The sequence below is a fragment of the Dermochelys coriacea genome, chromosome 11, assembly GCF_009764565.3.
Source record: "Dermochelys coriacea isolate rDerCor1 chromosome 11, rDerCor1.pri.v4, whole genome shotgun sequence".
NCBI classification, from domain to species: Eukaryota; Metazoa; Chordata; order Testudines; family Dermochelyidae; genus Dermochelys; species Dermochelys coriacea.
In genome coordinates this window covers 11,988,578-12,005,062 of record NC_050078.2, presented here as the reverse complement: position 1 = coordinate 12,005,062, position 16,485 = coordinate 11,988,578, and the positions used below count along the sequence as shown (strand labels likewise).

The 16,485-nt window shown below is 39.1% G+C and overlaps 1 protein-coding gene across 1 annotated transcript; it reads left to right on the top strand.

Annotated features, from left to right (window-relative positions):
• The first annotated feature begins 485 nt into the window (after positions 1 to 485).
• LOC119863646 (ropporin-1) lies at positions 486 to 16,183 on the top strand. The gene is made up of 5 exons (XM_038422362.2): positions 486 to 601; positions 2,880 to 2,997; positions 4,156 to 4,317; positions 14,804 to 14,979; positions 16,008 to 16,183. The coding sequence occupies exons 1-5, from the start codon at positions 486 to 488 to the stop codon at positions 16,072 to 16,074; spliced, it is 639 nt and encodes a 212-aa protein (XP_038278290.1). The 3' UTR covers positions 16,075 to 16,183.
• The last annotated feature ends 302 nt before the right edge of the window (positions 16,184 to 16,485 follow it).

The following is a 16,485-nucleotide window of genomic DNA, read 5'->3' as shown; positions in this document are numbered from 1 at the left end:
TGCCATGATGCAGTAAATGTTAGCTTTTTAATGGCAACCCTTGTAGTTCAATCCTCAGTCTGATCCAAATCTACAAATTCCTGTCATACATAGTCTGTAGTACCTAGAATATTTACTGTACATAACACAGTACATTACATTAGATATGACTATAAATCATAATTAGCAAGATATTGTAAAATGGACAGAAATTGTCAGAAAATAAAAGTTAATAGTGATCTTTTCACTTATAGAAATCTGTGTCTTTTTGATTTGGTTTTATAACATGTGTAGTATAGTGCCTTATTTGTTCTGAAACTGTTTACAGAGTCAACAGACATATAGCCAGCAACTGAGCCACCAAAATAGTTCACAAATTAAGACAGATCTTTCCAAAAGTATTGATTGCTTTTCTAACAAGATTTTATTACTTATTTTTAAACACATTTTCAGCATAGACAGAGTATGTTACAAAACTGTTATTTTTCCCCATAGGTGCAGTAATTATGCCATATACAGATAAGCAAATATGCATCCCTCCAGAACTGCCAGAACTGCTGAAACAGTTTACAAAAGCTGCTATTCGAACCCAGCCTCCAGATCTTCTCCAATGGGCATCTGAGTATGTTCATTTTTTCCTAACAAACACTTAAAAAAAATCAAACCCCCATTATAAAAAATTTGCCTGCCACCATGGAAAAGTTATCACTTCACTGAATCTACCCACTGAAGTCAACTTCAGTGGATGTATCCATTGGAGCTACATTGATTTACACCAGTTGAAAATCTGATCGCTGCTGCACAATAGCTTTTGAGATCTACTGAGCATCTGGCAACACTGTGAAGTCAATGTGAATTGCAGGTGTTCATTTCCTCTCCAGATTTGGCTTGTATTGTGCTCCAAAGTTAATATTTGTGAGAGACCCACACTTACCTTTTCTTTGTCCCCACTACGGCTGGAGATCTGGTATTTTAAATGTCTCTACAGCAGGCACATTATTAATTTAATATAGTCAAAGGTTGAGATGCTGGTGATCACTGTATGTTCCCAGATGTACAGTTGCCCCCTGGAATTGAGACTGTTTAAAATGAAATTCCTCTGAAGAGTGAGTCCCCAGATAAATTCAGCACTTTAATAAATTATGGACATTTTAGAAACACTGGTCTATAACACTCAAAACTCTTCACCATCCAGGGGCAGTGAAAGTAAGGTGTATATCACAAGTGCACACATCTATTGTGCTAGTTCATTTTTTAAAAATGGATTCTATGCTAATCTGGTTTAAATCAGCATAGCTCAATTTAAAATTGATGTATCTATACTGATTTACATCATGTCAGGATATGGCCTCATATCTTTGCAATCCATCCTCCCTTTTCTTTAGCGTGGAACAACTCTCCAGTGACCACTAAATTTGTGGGTAGCCTGATTTGAAGTGCCCCGAGAACAACAGAAAGGATAAATTGTTAGTAAATCTAATAGATTACAAGGTGGGGTTTTTTTGGTTTCATTGTTTTGTTTTTAAACAATGTTCAGCACTGCAGCAATCCCAAACTATGTGTTAAATTTTATTTTCCTTTTTCAAGTTTAAATGCTGTGGGGACTGAATTACTGCACAAGGAGTTTTTCCCAGGGTAATTCAGTGCATGGAGTGGCACAAGTGTTTAAATCAATTTGACATGTAATTTGTCTAATGAACATGCCTATCCTGAAATGTCAACTCCCTCAGCTGATACTGGCATATGTGGATGATAGGTTAAAGTGTTAACTTTATCTAAGTAAAAAAAGTAGCTAATTACAGTTGATAAATAGACTGAACCATAAGATTTTATTTATTTACTTTTTAAATAATAGTCCTATTGTCTTTCACCTCGCTCAGTATAAGTTTAATGTGTTATAGCAGGAGTGCCTAGCCTACTGCCCATGGGCTGTACATGGTCCAGCAGAGCGCTCAGAAGGCCCATGGCCTACTTCAACACAATATACTAATGGCCAATTCATATACATTTTGTCGTTATGTTTGCATTATTTTAGTTTACACAAGTGTGTAAATAGGTTGTTTCTGTGAACAGTATTGTCTATCTAAATACATACAAAACAAGCTGAACTTAAAATATAAATCAATACTGCTGACTTTAAATCTTAATATATGTAGGTTGTGCTTAGGCTTATGTGGCCCTCCTGTATAATAAGGTTGGGCACCACTGTGTTATAGCTAAAGCTAGTCTGTATTGTTTCCAGAATACTAGTTTCCTTTGGCACAACAATAAAGCATTTTGAATGTAGTGCTGTTCATTATTAAAGAGAAAAAGATGTATACTGTATGACCATTAATATTTTATTAGGAGGAAAGTTCTATTTTATTGTAACATATTTGCTTCTATTTGATAATATCACAGACTTGTCCTAAAATTTGTGAGAAAATGTATGGTTTCTTTAAAAGATGATTTTCATTTAACGACCATGATTCAGGAAAGCACTCTTATTCATGAAGTGCTCTTAAGTATATGCTAACATACTTTCCTGAATAGGGGTGGAATTATACTTGTGCTTTAATGCTTTCCTGAATCAGGGCCAAAAATTAGATGTCCAAAGAAACACTATGGGCTGAATATAAAGACCATTGAATTCAATGGAAGTACTCCCACTGACTACAACGGGAGATGATTCAGGCCCTAAAAATACCACTTATATGAAGGAATGAAAGGAAAGTTGTTTGATAACACAGTACTTTCCTGATTAAAAGCAGTGCTGCTTAAACAGAAGCCACTGCATCAGATAGTTGAAATTCAATTGTCTTCTATTTAGTAAGCATAAATCATATGAACCATTATGTTTAATATCTGCTTCTGTTAAAAGCATTTAGAAAGCAAGCATCTATCTGTCTTTCTCTGTCTAGTTACTTTAGTGCTGTGGCCCGTGGTGATTTACCTCCAGTAAGAGAGCGATCAGAAAGGGTACCTTTGTCAAACTGGGCAGAACTCACTCCAGAGCTCTTAAAGGTCTTACACCAACGAGTAAGAAACATCTAATTTACTTTCTGGGGCAAATATATAGAGACAGAACATTTACATCCATATGCTATTTTGCTTCTTTAATAATATTACAGATACTACATTTTCAGTCTGAGAAAATGTATATGCTTTCAATGTTATGTCTGCAAATACTCTATTCAATTAATACAAGTAAAATGTGTATGGAGAATACTAATATATTAGCTGGTATCTTTGAAAAAAAAATCACAGGTTTCTACCAATGAAGAACTGAGAAATAAGACTTTTAAAAATGTGACTCCTTGGCTAGATGCAATAGTATAAAATAGAATGTTCCTTGAATTGTACTCCCTTTGGTACTGATTGGGCAACCTTTTTCAATGCAGTGAACACTTACTCACACAAGTAATGCCACTGTACTCAATGGAATTATTTGCATAAGTATTCAGCAACAGTAAAGGTTACGCACTCAGGCTATATGGTCATAAAATTGAAGTCCTGCCAGATGTAGCAGAAACAATTTGTTTCCTTAACTCACACTGTTAATTATATCAAAATTTACAGCCTGGAATCATCACTGTCCTCAGTCTTCATTTCTATTTTCTATATGGATCAAATCTACAAAGAGCTTTCTTAACCCTGCCTGCAAAATGTGTGTGACATCCAGTTGCTCCTGAAGGCTCTCTGGCATCATCAGCTCTTTCCATAAATCCAATTCAAAGTCAGCCCAGACCATTTCAAAAGCAAAAGTCTAGAACAAATCTAAGTAAAGTGCCCCAGCTGGGCATCCTGTTCTGTTAGTGTAGATTCAGTATGGCAAGGCCTGAAGCTGAATTTCAGCACCCTCAGAGTGCCCATTGTGTCAAATACTCTGACATCAACATAGTCTTTATTTTGACATAGTACCCTGGTGGTACTTACCACTGACCCAAAAGACTAATTTACCTCATGCCAAGCATAGTGCAAGGACTTTGTTAGGAGCCCATTCTGTTCTTCAGATCTCTTCTGTTCTGTACTTCTTGGAGAAAATGTTCAAGCCCCTCAATGACTCTCCAGATTTCATAGTTAATAAGGGTGGGGATGTTTGGGCTGAGATTTCAGTTTAAAGAATAGCAAAACTGGAAATGAAAGGGAAAGTTATTTCTTTACCTGTGATGCATATTATTATATATTTATTTCCAGGTGAGTGGCAGACTGATAATCCATGTAGATGAACTGGCCCACATGTGGAAGGTGCTGAATCTCCCAACAGAGTTATTTGAGAGTGTTATGAATGTTGGTCGTTTTACCGAAGAAATTGAATGGCTTAAGTTTTTAGCCCTGGCATGTAGCTCTCTTGGAGTTGTAAGTTTATCTACACTTTTTCATTCACGTTTCTATATTCTTTACATAGCTGATCTTGATTTAGTGTTTCGGGTTGAGATTGGAGGTTGAGCAATTGGATATTTTACCCAGGTCATGGATCAAAAACACCTCCTGGCTTTGAGTTCAGCACACACCTTTCCTTTTGGGATGAGGGAGTTATTTTGACCATCTGCCCTCAGAGGTCAAGCAACCAGAGCATTTATAGAAGGCTCTGCAAGAGTATTGCTCCTCCAACTGATCAATGTCATATTAGGCTTTTATAACGGGATTTTCTCTACCACTGATATAGTGGTACCTGGATCCTCTTTCCCAACTTCATTATAACAATTCACATTATTTTACAGATGATTTGCAACAATAGGGGAAGACAGCTAGGAGTGACAGTGGCAGAGTTATAGACTTTATCTGATTGTATCATAAAGATTTTTCTAGATACATATGCCATAACTACAAGGGAGGCAAAAAGAGGTTGTCTCCACCATAGCATCCACAATATTTCAGTCAATAGATTTGCTTTGGGTGATGGATAGCTTGGTTTATTCTGGCTTTTTGCACTGAGAGTCTAAATTCCTCCCAGTGTGAGGAAATATATAGTTCTTTTAAGAGAAAAATTATGCACATTTGGAGCAAATTCTCTGCTTCCATGAACGCAGAACAACATCTTGCCACTGCACATAAATTTCACCTGTTGGCACTGACTGCGATTCTAGAAGTGTTGGAGGGAACTTGGTACCACATCCTATGTTCTACATTCACATTTTTCCTATCTGTAACCCTCTTGGTTTAGAAGTGTTAGGAAGTGTTCCCCATGAGGGCCCCTTGACTTTGGAATTCATTTTCCTGCTGGGTCTGAAATAGCCACATTCTGTTGGCCTTCAGTGTATGCTACAAAACTCAAAATTTTAATGAGGCTTTGGGTTAAGGGTTGATTCATGCAGGTTGATATCATGGGGTTTCTTTAATGTCTTTGCTGTAATAGTTTAGATACTTGTGTTTGATATATGGTGGGGTTTCTTGCTGGATTTGTTATGATGGCATTTTACGAAAATGTCAGGGGCTCTTAGGACCTAGGATAGGTGTCCTTTTAGATTCTTATAATTTGAAACAGACATTAATAAATGTACATTTTTATTAACATATATTTATATTCTGAACATACCTGGAATGGCTTAATGGAGCAACAGAACATGTTGTGCTCTGTGGGCAAGTGGCTGCATGTTCAAACCCTATCTGATCTATTGCAGAGGAGGTGAATGTATTCTCTAAGGCAAACTTTAAAAAAAAAAGTGAGGGTGGTTAGCCATTGGAACAAAATACTTAGGCATCTGGTGGATTCTCCATCACTTGCAATCTTTAAGTCAAGATTAGATATGTTTCTAAAAGATATGCTATAGCTCAGACAGAAGTTATGGACTTGAAGCAGAAGTTCTAGAATGATCTTCTATGGCTTATAGTTAGCAGGTCAGACTAGATGATCATAATGGTCCCTCATGGCTTTAAAATGTATCAATCTGCTCCTGAAACAATAAATATAACAGTGGTTAAAATGAGTTAACTAAAACATTTACAAGTTTTACATCAGCGGTGATTGTGTTTAATATGATCAGTCAGTATCACTAGCAATTTTTGCGTCATAGCAAATCTTAAAAATCATTCCATTTAGAGATCGTTCTATTTTGAAATCCTATTTTCTGTATTTCACTTCTCTTCTGTTTCATTAGGGACCTTTTTATTGAAATGGGATATTTGTGCTTAGGCATTCATCTCTTCCTTCAGTGTATTCCTCAATTAAATTCATAATATTATAATTGTGACATTAGACTTAGGTTTTGTGCAGATAATTTTGATGTCACAGAAAATTTTGACTTCAGGTGAGCAACAAACAGTTGGAGTCAATGAAGTCCCAGACAATAAAGCTCCTGTTTTCATGCTAATGCCCCTACTAGTGAGAAACATTCACATCAGCAGAATAAGTAAAAAGTTTTCCATGAGGTGCCAGTGACGCTTCCATGAATCCAGTTAAACAAAATACATGTGCATTAGTTTATTTCAAAGAAATAATGAGGTACCCTTTGTCAGTCTTAGAATAAGCGTAGGGCTGGTCATTATACAATAAGTTGGCTCCATCTTGTGGGATTCAAGAGTCTTGCAACCTTCTGTGCAATGTATAATATTAAACCGCTAACTGGAAAAAAAATTATCTATACTGTTAAAGCTGTCAGCAGCTCATAAACTCCAAAACATTGTGGCCCTTAATGATGCAGTGTTCTATAAATTAGATAATTCTTTAAGATTAATTATCCCTAACCTGTTCATATAGTCCTAGTGAACACTCCTGTTAGCATCAGTGGGAACTAAAGGTGAGATTTATTGACGTTAATGAGATCAGAATTAGGCCACACTCTGGGGGGAAAAAACCTCTAATTGCATGTTAGGATATCAGGATCAACCATTTGTATGCTTCCATATTCAACAAAAGGCTTTAACTGATATTCCTTTATAGGATAATGACTGTAACCATTTACTACCTCCTGAGCACCCACTCATGACTAGGGTTGCCTCTTTGGCCGTTCCACCTCTATTTTCCCTTCATTTGGACCGTGTAAGAATTCAGTCTCCAGTAACCGTCTAAGGTCAAACCCTTTAATTCACTCTCCTACAGTTCTCCTCAAGTTGGCACTAGAGTTTGTAAAATACAGAACTCAGAAGTCCAAAAATAACATGTCTCAGCTCGACTTCCCTTCTTAAACTCCCACTCACAGGCTTTATCTGGTTAGTGCTCTACAGGAACCAAACATGTTCTTCATAGCTGCTCTTTCTACCTTCTCCACATAAATTCCTCTTTTCTAAATTTACTGCCAGTCCTCCTGGCTCTAGCAATCTCAGCTACTCTCTCTCTTAGCCACACCCAGGGGTGAAAGTGAGCTGGTACTGGCCGGTACGGCATACCAGGAAGAACCCACACCGGCCCGTATGCAGCCCACATTAAAGCGCGGCTGCAGCAGCACTTTAATGTCGCTGCCCCTTCCCTCCCCCAGTACCAGCTGAGCCGCCAACAGGGGAGGCAAAAGGGGCAGGGATGTTAAAGCGCTGCAGCGGCAGCGCTCTAAGGATGGTCGTTCACTGTGGCAGTGCTTTAACATTGCTGTGCCTCCTGGCAGGGCCGACACAAAGGTGCAGCAAAGTTAAAGTCCTGCCATGGCAAAGGACCCAGCAGCACTTTAATGTCCCTGCAAAGGGAGCAGCTGCCCCAGGGCTGGCGATTTTAAAGGGCCCGGGGCTCCGGACACCGCTGCCACTACCGCAGCAGTGGCGTCCGGAGCCCCAGCCCCTTTAAATTGCTACTGGAGTGCCAGGTGGCCTGGAAGGGCGGATGCTGACCCTCAGCCCCGCCCCTTCTGCCTGAGGCCCCAGCCCTGACCAAGGCCCAGTACCAGTAAGTGTCCGGAGTTACTTTCACCACTGGCCACACCCCTCCCTGCAGTTTCCTGTTGCCCTTTATATTAGAATCACCAGATTCCTCACAGGAGGGGCTTATCTTGTGATCAGGCTAACTTAGCCCCAGACCATGGGCAAGCCATCCTGTTACAATGATATATCAGGGCCCTAAACATTTAAGGTTCACAACCATCCCAGCTTCACCAGAGCTCTTGTGATCTGAAGGATGTTTCACATCCCTTCATGATTAAGGTTAGTATTTTTACAGCATTCAAAAATGAGTTCGGTGCTTTTCAGAAATACTTCTTAAAAGTCAAGATTCCTGGCCAGGAGGGCTTGAAATATAGTTTTATATATCAGACCTTTACATTAAAGGTGAGTTTTTACAAATGATGAACTCTAGAAGGTTACAGAGTAGCAGCCGTGTTAGTCTGTATTCGCAAAAAGAAAAGGAGTACTTGTGGCACCTTAGAGACTAACAAATTTATTAGAGCATAAGCTTTCGTGAGCTACAGCTCACTTCATCGGATGCATTTCGTGGAAACCCTAACCGCATTTGCTCCAACCCCTCAGACAGAGACAAACACCTACAAGATCTCTATCATGCATTCCTACAACTACAATACCCACCTGCTGAAGTGAAGAAACAGATTGACAGAGCCAGAAGAGTACCCAGAAGTCACCTACTACAGGACAGGCCCAACAATGAAAATAACAGAACGCCACTAGCCATCACCTTCAGCCCCCAACTAAAACCTCTCCAACGCATCATCAAGGATCTACAACCTATCCTGAAGGACGACCCATCACTCTCACAGATCTTGGGAGACAGGCCAGTCTTTGCTTACAGACAGCCCCCCAATCTGAAGCAAATACTCACCAGCAACCACACACCACACAACAGAACCACTAACCCAGGAACCTATCCTTGCAACAAAGCCCGTTGCCAACTCTGTCCACATATCTATTCAGGGGATACCATCATAGGGCCTAATCACATCAGCCACACTATCAGAGGCTCCTTCACCTGCGCATCTACCAATGTGATATATGCCATCATGTGCCAGCAATGCCCCTCTGCCATGTACATTGGCCAAACTGGACAGTCTCTACGTAAAAGAATGAATGGACACAAATCAGACGTCAAGAATTATAACATTCAAAAACCAGTTGGAGAACACTTCAATCTCTCTGGTCACTCGATCACAGACCTAAGAGTGGCTATCCTTCAACAAAAAAGCTTCAAAAACAGACTCCAACGAGAGACTGCTGAATTGGAATTAATTTGCAAACTGGATACAATTAACTTAGGCTTGAATAGAGACTGGGAATTGATGAGTCATTACACAAAGTAAAACTATTTCCCCATGGTATTTCTCCCCCCCACCCCACCCCCCACTGTTCCTCTGATATTCTTGTTAACTGCTGGAATTAGCCTACCTTGCTTGTCACCATGAAAGGTTTTCCTCCTTCCCCCTCACCCCACCCCCCGGCTGCTGGTGATGGCTTATCTTAAGTGATCACTCTCCTTACAGTGTGTATGATAAACCCATTGTTTCATGTTCTCTGTGTGTGTATATCAATCTCTCCTCTGTTTTTTCCACCAAATGCATCCAATGAAGTGAGCTGTAGCTCACGAAAGCTTATGCTCTAATAAATGTGTTAGTCTCTAAGGTGCCACAAGTACTCCTTTTCTTTTTTCTAGAAGGTTATGGTCAGTGGCACACAATGGAAAACATTGGTGCACCAAATTAAGTCCATCATCCATTATACAATTGAACCTCTCTTCATCAGAAGTTTAGGTGCACACAGAATGCAGGGTGGGGACCCCCAATGTGCAAGGCAGTCACTGTAAAAACAGTATCAACCAACCAGGCATGCTTTACGCTGTATGAACGGTGTGATCTTATATCTATTGTAAGAGAGAATTCACCACAATCCTCAGTAAATTATTCTAATGGTTAGTTTCCCTCACTGTTAAATTTGCACCTTATTTTTACTCTGAATTTATCTAGCTTCAACTTCCAGCCATTAAACCGCTAACTGGAAAAAAAATATCTATACTGTTAAAGCTGTCAGCAGCTCATAAAGTTCAAAACATTGTGGCCCTTAATGATGCAGTGTTCTACAATTTAGATAATTCGTTAAGATGAATTATCCCTAACTTGTTCATATAAGTCCTAGTGAACACTCCTGTTAGCATCAGTGGGAGCTAAAGGTGTGATTTTATTGATTTTAATGAGATCAGAATTAGGCCACATTCTGGGGGGAAAAAACCTCTAATTGCATGTTAGGATATCAGGATCAACCATTTGTATGTTTCCATATTCAACAAAAGGCTTTAACTGATATTTCTTTATAGGATAATGACTGTAACCATTTACTGCCTCCTGCTATACCTTTGTCTGCTAAATTGAAGAGTCCTCTATTATCAGATTTCTGTTCTCCATGTAGGTACTCATAGGCTGTGATCAAGTCAACCCTCAACCTTCTCTTTGTTAAGCTAAATAGATTGATCTCCTTGAATCTTTTTCTGAAAGACATGTTTTCCAATCCTTTAATCATTCTCATGGGTCTTCTCTGACCCCTTTCCAATTTTTCATCATCCTTCTTGAAGTGTGGACACCAGGGCCAAACACAGAAGTAAGGCAATCTCCTTATCCCTATTTATACATCAAAGAATAATTTGCCCTTTTAGTCACAGTATCACTCTTGGAACTAATGTTCAGCTAAATGTCCACCCTGACCCCCAAATCTTTTTCAGAGTTACTGCTTCCCACGATACTATCCCCCATCCTGTAAACATTTGGTCACGTTGAAACACATTGTTTGCTGGCACCCAGTTTACCAAGTGATCCAGATAACCCTGTGTCAATGAACTGTCCTCTTCATTATTTACTACTCCCCAATTCTTATGTCATCTTTATCAGTAATTATTTTGTTTTCTTCCAAGTTATTGATAAAACTGCTAATAGCGTAGCGTCAAGAACTAATCTCTGTAGGACTCCTGGAGAAACACACTGGCTTAATGAGGATTCCCTGTTTACAATTACATTTTGAAACCTATCACTTAGATAGTTTTTAATCCATTTAATGCGTACCTTTGTTGATTTTGTATTCTTCTAGTTTCTTAATCAAAATGTCATGCAGTACCAAGTCAAGAACCTAACAGAAGTTTAAGTATATCACATCAATACTCTTACCTTTATCAACCAAGCTCATACTCTCAAAACAAAAAAAAATAGATTAGTCTGACAGGTCTATTTTCTGTAACGCCATCGTATTCTTTAACTCTGTGTAAATTGAGTCCTATATCAGCCATTCCATTATTTTGCCAGAGATCAATATCAGACTGACAGGCCTATAATTAACTGGATCATCCCATTTGCCTGTTTAACTATTAGCACAACATTAGCTTTCTTCCAGTGCTCTGGAACTTTCCCACTATTCCAAGACTTATTGAAAATCCACAGTAATGGTCCAATGAGCTCCTTAGACAATTTTAAATCAGCAGGCCCAGCTAACTTGCATCCAGGAGTTTTTTTTAAAAAAAATCTCACTTTAATAGTTGCTATTAACATCCTCCTTAGTTACTGTTGGAATGGAAACTATTTAATAGTCATATGATATGACTACATTATTTTTTTCTCTCCAAACACAGAACAGAAATATTTATTAAACATTTCTGCCTTTTCTGCATTGTTATTGACAATTCTACTATTCCCATGTAATAATGGACTGGTACAGTTTTTAGGATTCCTTTTCTTCCTAATATACTTAAATTCCTTCTTGTCCATAACTTTGCTGTCCACAGATTTTGCCTTTTGCTTACCTTATCAATTTACTTCAACTCCTAGCTTCCAGTTTATATTCACTGCTATTAGTCACCTCTTTCTCATTTGTTATATATTTTTATTTTTTATAGCTGTTGTCACTTCCTCTCTAAACCAGGCAGTTTTTTAACCACCATAATCTTCCTCCTCAGTTGTGCCTTTTTGTACATCTAGTAAAACCTTCTTGAACAGTTTCAAGTTTTCTCCCCACTGATTTGTCTCTTAATTGTTTTCAGTTTTGTGAAACTGGTCCTTGTAAAAACACCAAGTACATATATTACTGGTTTGGAATTTATTGTGCTTACACATAACAAATATAGCCAAGTCATGATCGCTTACACCTATGCATCCTCTGATTTTTATGTCTGTGATCAATTCCTCTTTATCTGTCAAGAGGTGGTCTAATATATATTGCCCCATGTTGGATGCAACAATATTTGAGTTAGGAAATGGTCATCTATAATTTTTATAAATTCCAAGGATGTTTTAGTACTGGTGGCATGAGACCTCCAGCATGTGTCACTCAGATTGAAGTCCTTCATGATTATGCAGCTTTTTTCCTGTCTTATAGATAATTGCTTATAGAGCTAGTCATCCTGTTTTCTAGTGTGATTTGGTGGCTTGCAGCTCTGCTTCTATTGTTCCTAGTTCCTTCCTTTTGTTCATTTGTTTCCTGTACTTTCCTAAGCAAAAGAACTTTGTTTCACCTTAGCTGATGACAGCACTCATAAAAAGGTGAAGTTCCAGCTCCCCAGAGTATACCATCCTAAGCAACTCTTACTTCTTCTTGTTGTTTACACATTTCAGATCTTGTAGACAGTTTTTATTTGTTTGTACTGTACCAGTCTGTCATCTGTCATCTTATATTGTAAACTTTTTGCAACAGGGACCATCCTTTTGTTATAATTTATATACTACCTGCCTGTAATGGGGTCGCACTCACCTCTCGCAAGTGCCCTCTGGCCAAATGCATGTGCCTGCACTCTCTCTCTCTCTCTTTGTGGTGGGTCTTCGGAGACTCAGCCCTCTGGCCAAGTCACACATAGTCGGTGTAATAAAAGCAAAGCAAAACCCCTTCTGGGGTACAAGCCCAACAGAGGTCTCTCTCAGTGCCCTCTGTAATGTCTCCCACCAGTTGTCCCTGCTCCAGGATAGGGTAGTGCCCTAGGGCTCCCTCCCTGGTGATAAACTCTTCACTCTCTTAGGGCCTTTCCATTAGGGTGACCAGATGTCCTGATTTAAAGGGACAGTTCCAATATTTGGGGCTTTTTCTTATACAAGCTCCTATTACCCCCCACCCCATCCCGATTTTTCACACTTGCTATCTGGTCACCATACTTTCCGTCCACAACTTTCCAGTTGGGCTGTTGCAGTTTATTTACCTGCCCTGGGATGCCTCAGTGTCCAGGCCACTTCCCCCAATGGTTAATGGGGATGGGAGGGACCAAGGCCCATCCACTATTCCAGGTGCCAACCCAGGGACCCTGTAGATGGCAGCTGTCCACTGTGTCTCTTTATCTAAGTCCCACTACTATTCTAATTGCTTGGGCCACTTCCCTGCAGCCCTGTGCCATCTTCACCCTTACCTCAGGGCCTTGTCCTGATGGAGTCCCCACAACCCACTCAGGGATCCTTCTCACTCTCCCCAGCTTCTGGCAGCATTACCTCATCCAAGGTACTGCAGATCCCTCAGCCATCCACCCACCATCCAGCTCTAGCAAGGAACTCCCCCACTCTGGCCCTGCAGCTCTTTTTATACTAGTCTGTTGGGCCCTGATTGGCTGCTTCCCACACAGCCGATCTTGCAGCTTGGAGGACCACTTTACTGCCCTTTTCTGGAGTGGGGTGTGGCAGGGCCTAGTCCACCCCATCATACCGCCCAATGGGGTTGAGATCTCAAAGGACACCACAACAAATAATTATAGTAATATATTTCATTACTCATAACATACCCAACTTTTACATAATTTCTTCTTTGAGTCTTTTCTTATGAATTAATTCCTACAGCCCTTACATAATTTTTGTTGCTATTCTCTGAATTCCCTCCAATTTGCCAACCTCTTTCTGGTATTGAGAAGTATAGTGTTGCAGGTGCAATCCCACCTGAATGATAAACTGCACAGTAGGATTGTTATTCCTGTAGTCTGTGACATGAATTCTCTACATATGAAAACCACATTCACAGTGGAGTGTTTTGTGCCATCATACTGCTGATCATCATCACCACTTTGTCATTACTGTGCTCTAGATTTGTCCTTCCCATTGAATAGCTGAGTTCCCACCCCACAAAATACTTTAGTTTGCATTTTTCCAGGATGAATTTTATTTTAGTATTTCCCTCCCATACTGATAACTTTTCAGGTCCCTTTATATTAGTTGACTTTAATGGGAATTTTGCTTGAGTCCAGATTATAGAATTAGATCTTGTTTGGAATACCTCCCACTTTTGCACTAGACTTTGACTTGCATAATAAATGCTCCTACACAGGAGAATAAGATGGAGTTTGAAAACCTCTTATACCCCCTTAACTGGTTAACCAGACCTTAAATTGAAGTGCACAGGTGCATAATCTATGCCCATTTACCTAAGGCAGGTTTGGATGGAGGGGCTAATAATTGGCAAAGCCTTAACTCCATTCCCTAATGCACCAACCAGCACAGAGTTTCAAAATTTGCTGCTGGTTTTGGCCAAAAGTAAAGTGCTGCCCAGCCAGAGTAACGAGAAAAAAGAGAGGGAGATGAACCTCAAAGGTTCAATGTCTCTTAGAGCTATTCCTGAAATGCAACCGTTCAATAATCAGCCCTCACACAAAGCTGGGCCTAAAGACAAAATCTAGCCCTCAGTGTCACCTGCAAAATAAATGTACTATTTATAATATGAATAATGTTACATTTATAATAGTACTATCCATCAAACAATCTCCAAGTACTTATCTCATCTTCCAGACCATTAATAAAGATGTTAAATAAAATAAAGCCTTAATCCCGCTCCTGGAGATCCCAGCAGACCTCTCCATTTATTCATTACGTTGTCATTTATCATTCAATCCTTTATTTATGGCTTTTCAGACAGATTTTTGGTGTCTATATGACAGTGTTTCTCTCCATACCAAGAAAAGTAGGCCTCTAGTCTCTTCATTGATAGTGCCAAAAGTGAGGCTCACTTATTTTATTTTATTTTATTTTTCCAATAGACTATTGCAAAAACACTGAAGATTATATGTGAGGTTTTATCCAGCGATTATGACAGTGGACCTCCACGTATTCCTTTTAGCACTTTCCAGTTTCTCTACACATACATTGCTGAAGTGGACGGGGAGATTTCAGCATCCCATGTCAGCCGAATGCTGAATTACATTGAACAGGAGGTGTAAGTAAATCTCTGTCAACTGTTAACCACAGTTAAAGCTTCCTTCATCAGAGGCATGTATTTATGCTGTAGTTATTAAACTGCAGGAAGGATGGAGAAACAAACGAGGAAGGGAGACAGTAGAAAAGAGAGGCAGAAGGTAGAGAGAGAGAGAGAGAGAGAGAAAGAAGTGAAGTGAAAGGAAGAAGTGAAAATAGTAGCAGTCATAGGGAAAGAATTGTTAAAATGAGGGAGTGAAAGGTAATTATGAGGGAGCAATAAAGACCAATAATAATGGGGGAGTGAAGAGACAGGAAAGAGGAGGAATCATTATTATTTATTGTATAGCACCAGAAGGTGTGCTAAATGCTTCAAAGGAGACAAAGAAAGATGTTGTCCTGGCACCAAATTCTTTCAGTCCAAAGAAAAGCACAGAGTTCAAGTGGCAGAGTCCTAAGAATTGTTACCATTTATTATTTATATAGAACCAAACAAGTAACAAGTCCCTGTCCCAGATAGCTTACACTCTAAGAGGCACATCCTGAGCTAGAAAAGCTGGCGTAGCTCCACTGATTTCAAAGAAGCTTTGACAATTTATAACAGGTGAAGCTTTGCCCCTAAAGTTACAACAGTGCAATATAGCTCAATAGAATAAAACAAATATGCCCAGAATGACGAATGGTCATTATAGTAAATGGTATAACAATATAACATTATAGAAAATGCTTCATGGATTGTTGGGTGTATTTTGAAAAAGGGAAGCATCTTGTTCCAAGTGTATAGGATGCCATGGGAAAAGTCATGATCTGGGATGGATGAAAGAGACAAAGGATTCAATCCAACTCCCACTAAAGTCAATGCAAATGTTTTCATTGACTTCAACTGGAGTATGAGGAGAGCCAAAGAGCACAGTTTGGAGACAAGAGAAGTTTGACTACAGCTCAGGGAGCAGAGATTGGGTGAACATAATTAATATTATGTTTTCTCTTACATATATAATGAAAATCCAGATCTCAATGAATTTAATATATATTCCATTTTTTATGCAGCATTGGACCTGATGGCCTAATCAAGGTGAATGATTTTACCCAGAATCCACGGGTCCGACTGGAATAGTGGCACAGCTTATCAAGTACTTTGATAGGAAAATGAAGAAACGTGCTTCAAAATAACGGTTACTATTAGGCTTTTCACTGTCTTTTTTCTTGTTTCTATCAATAAACAATTTGGCCAAGAAGTCAATCACAAATGTGTGAGTGTGGATTAAGAGAATGTCAGTGGAATGGAACATTGTCACAGGTTAATGATTAGAGCTGGTCAATTTTGTATTTTATTTATTTATTTATTGTGCTGAAAGTTTTTCCTTTGAAAAACACAGTTTTGTTGAAACAACTTTTTCATCAGAATATGTCAATTACAACAAAAACATTTTGCAGAAAATTCCTAAAAAAAAATTCTCATTTTGAATTGATGTTTTCATATGAAAAAATGTTCATTTTGTTTCCATTTAAAATGCCATTTGGTTTC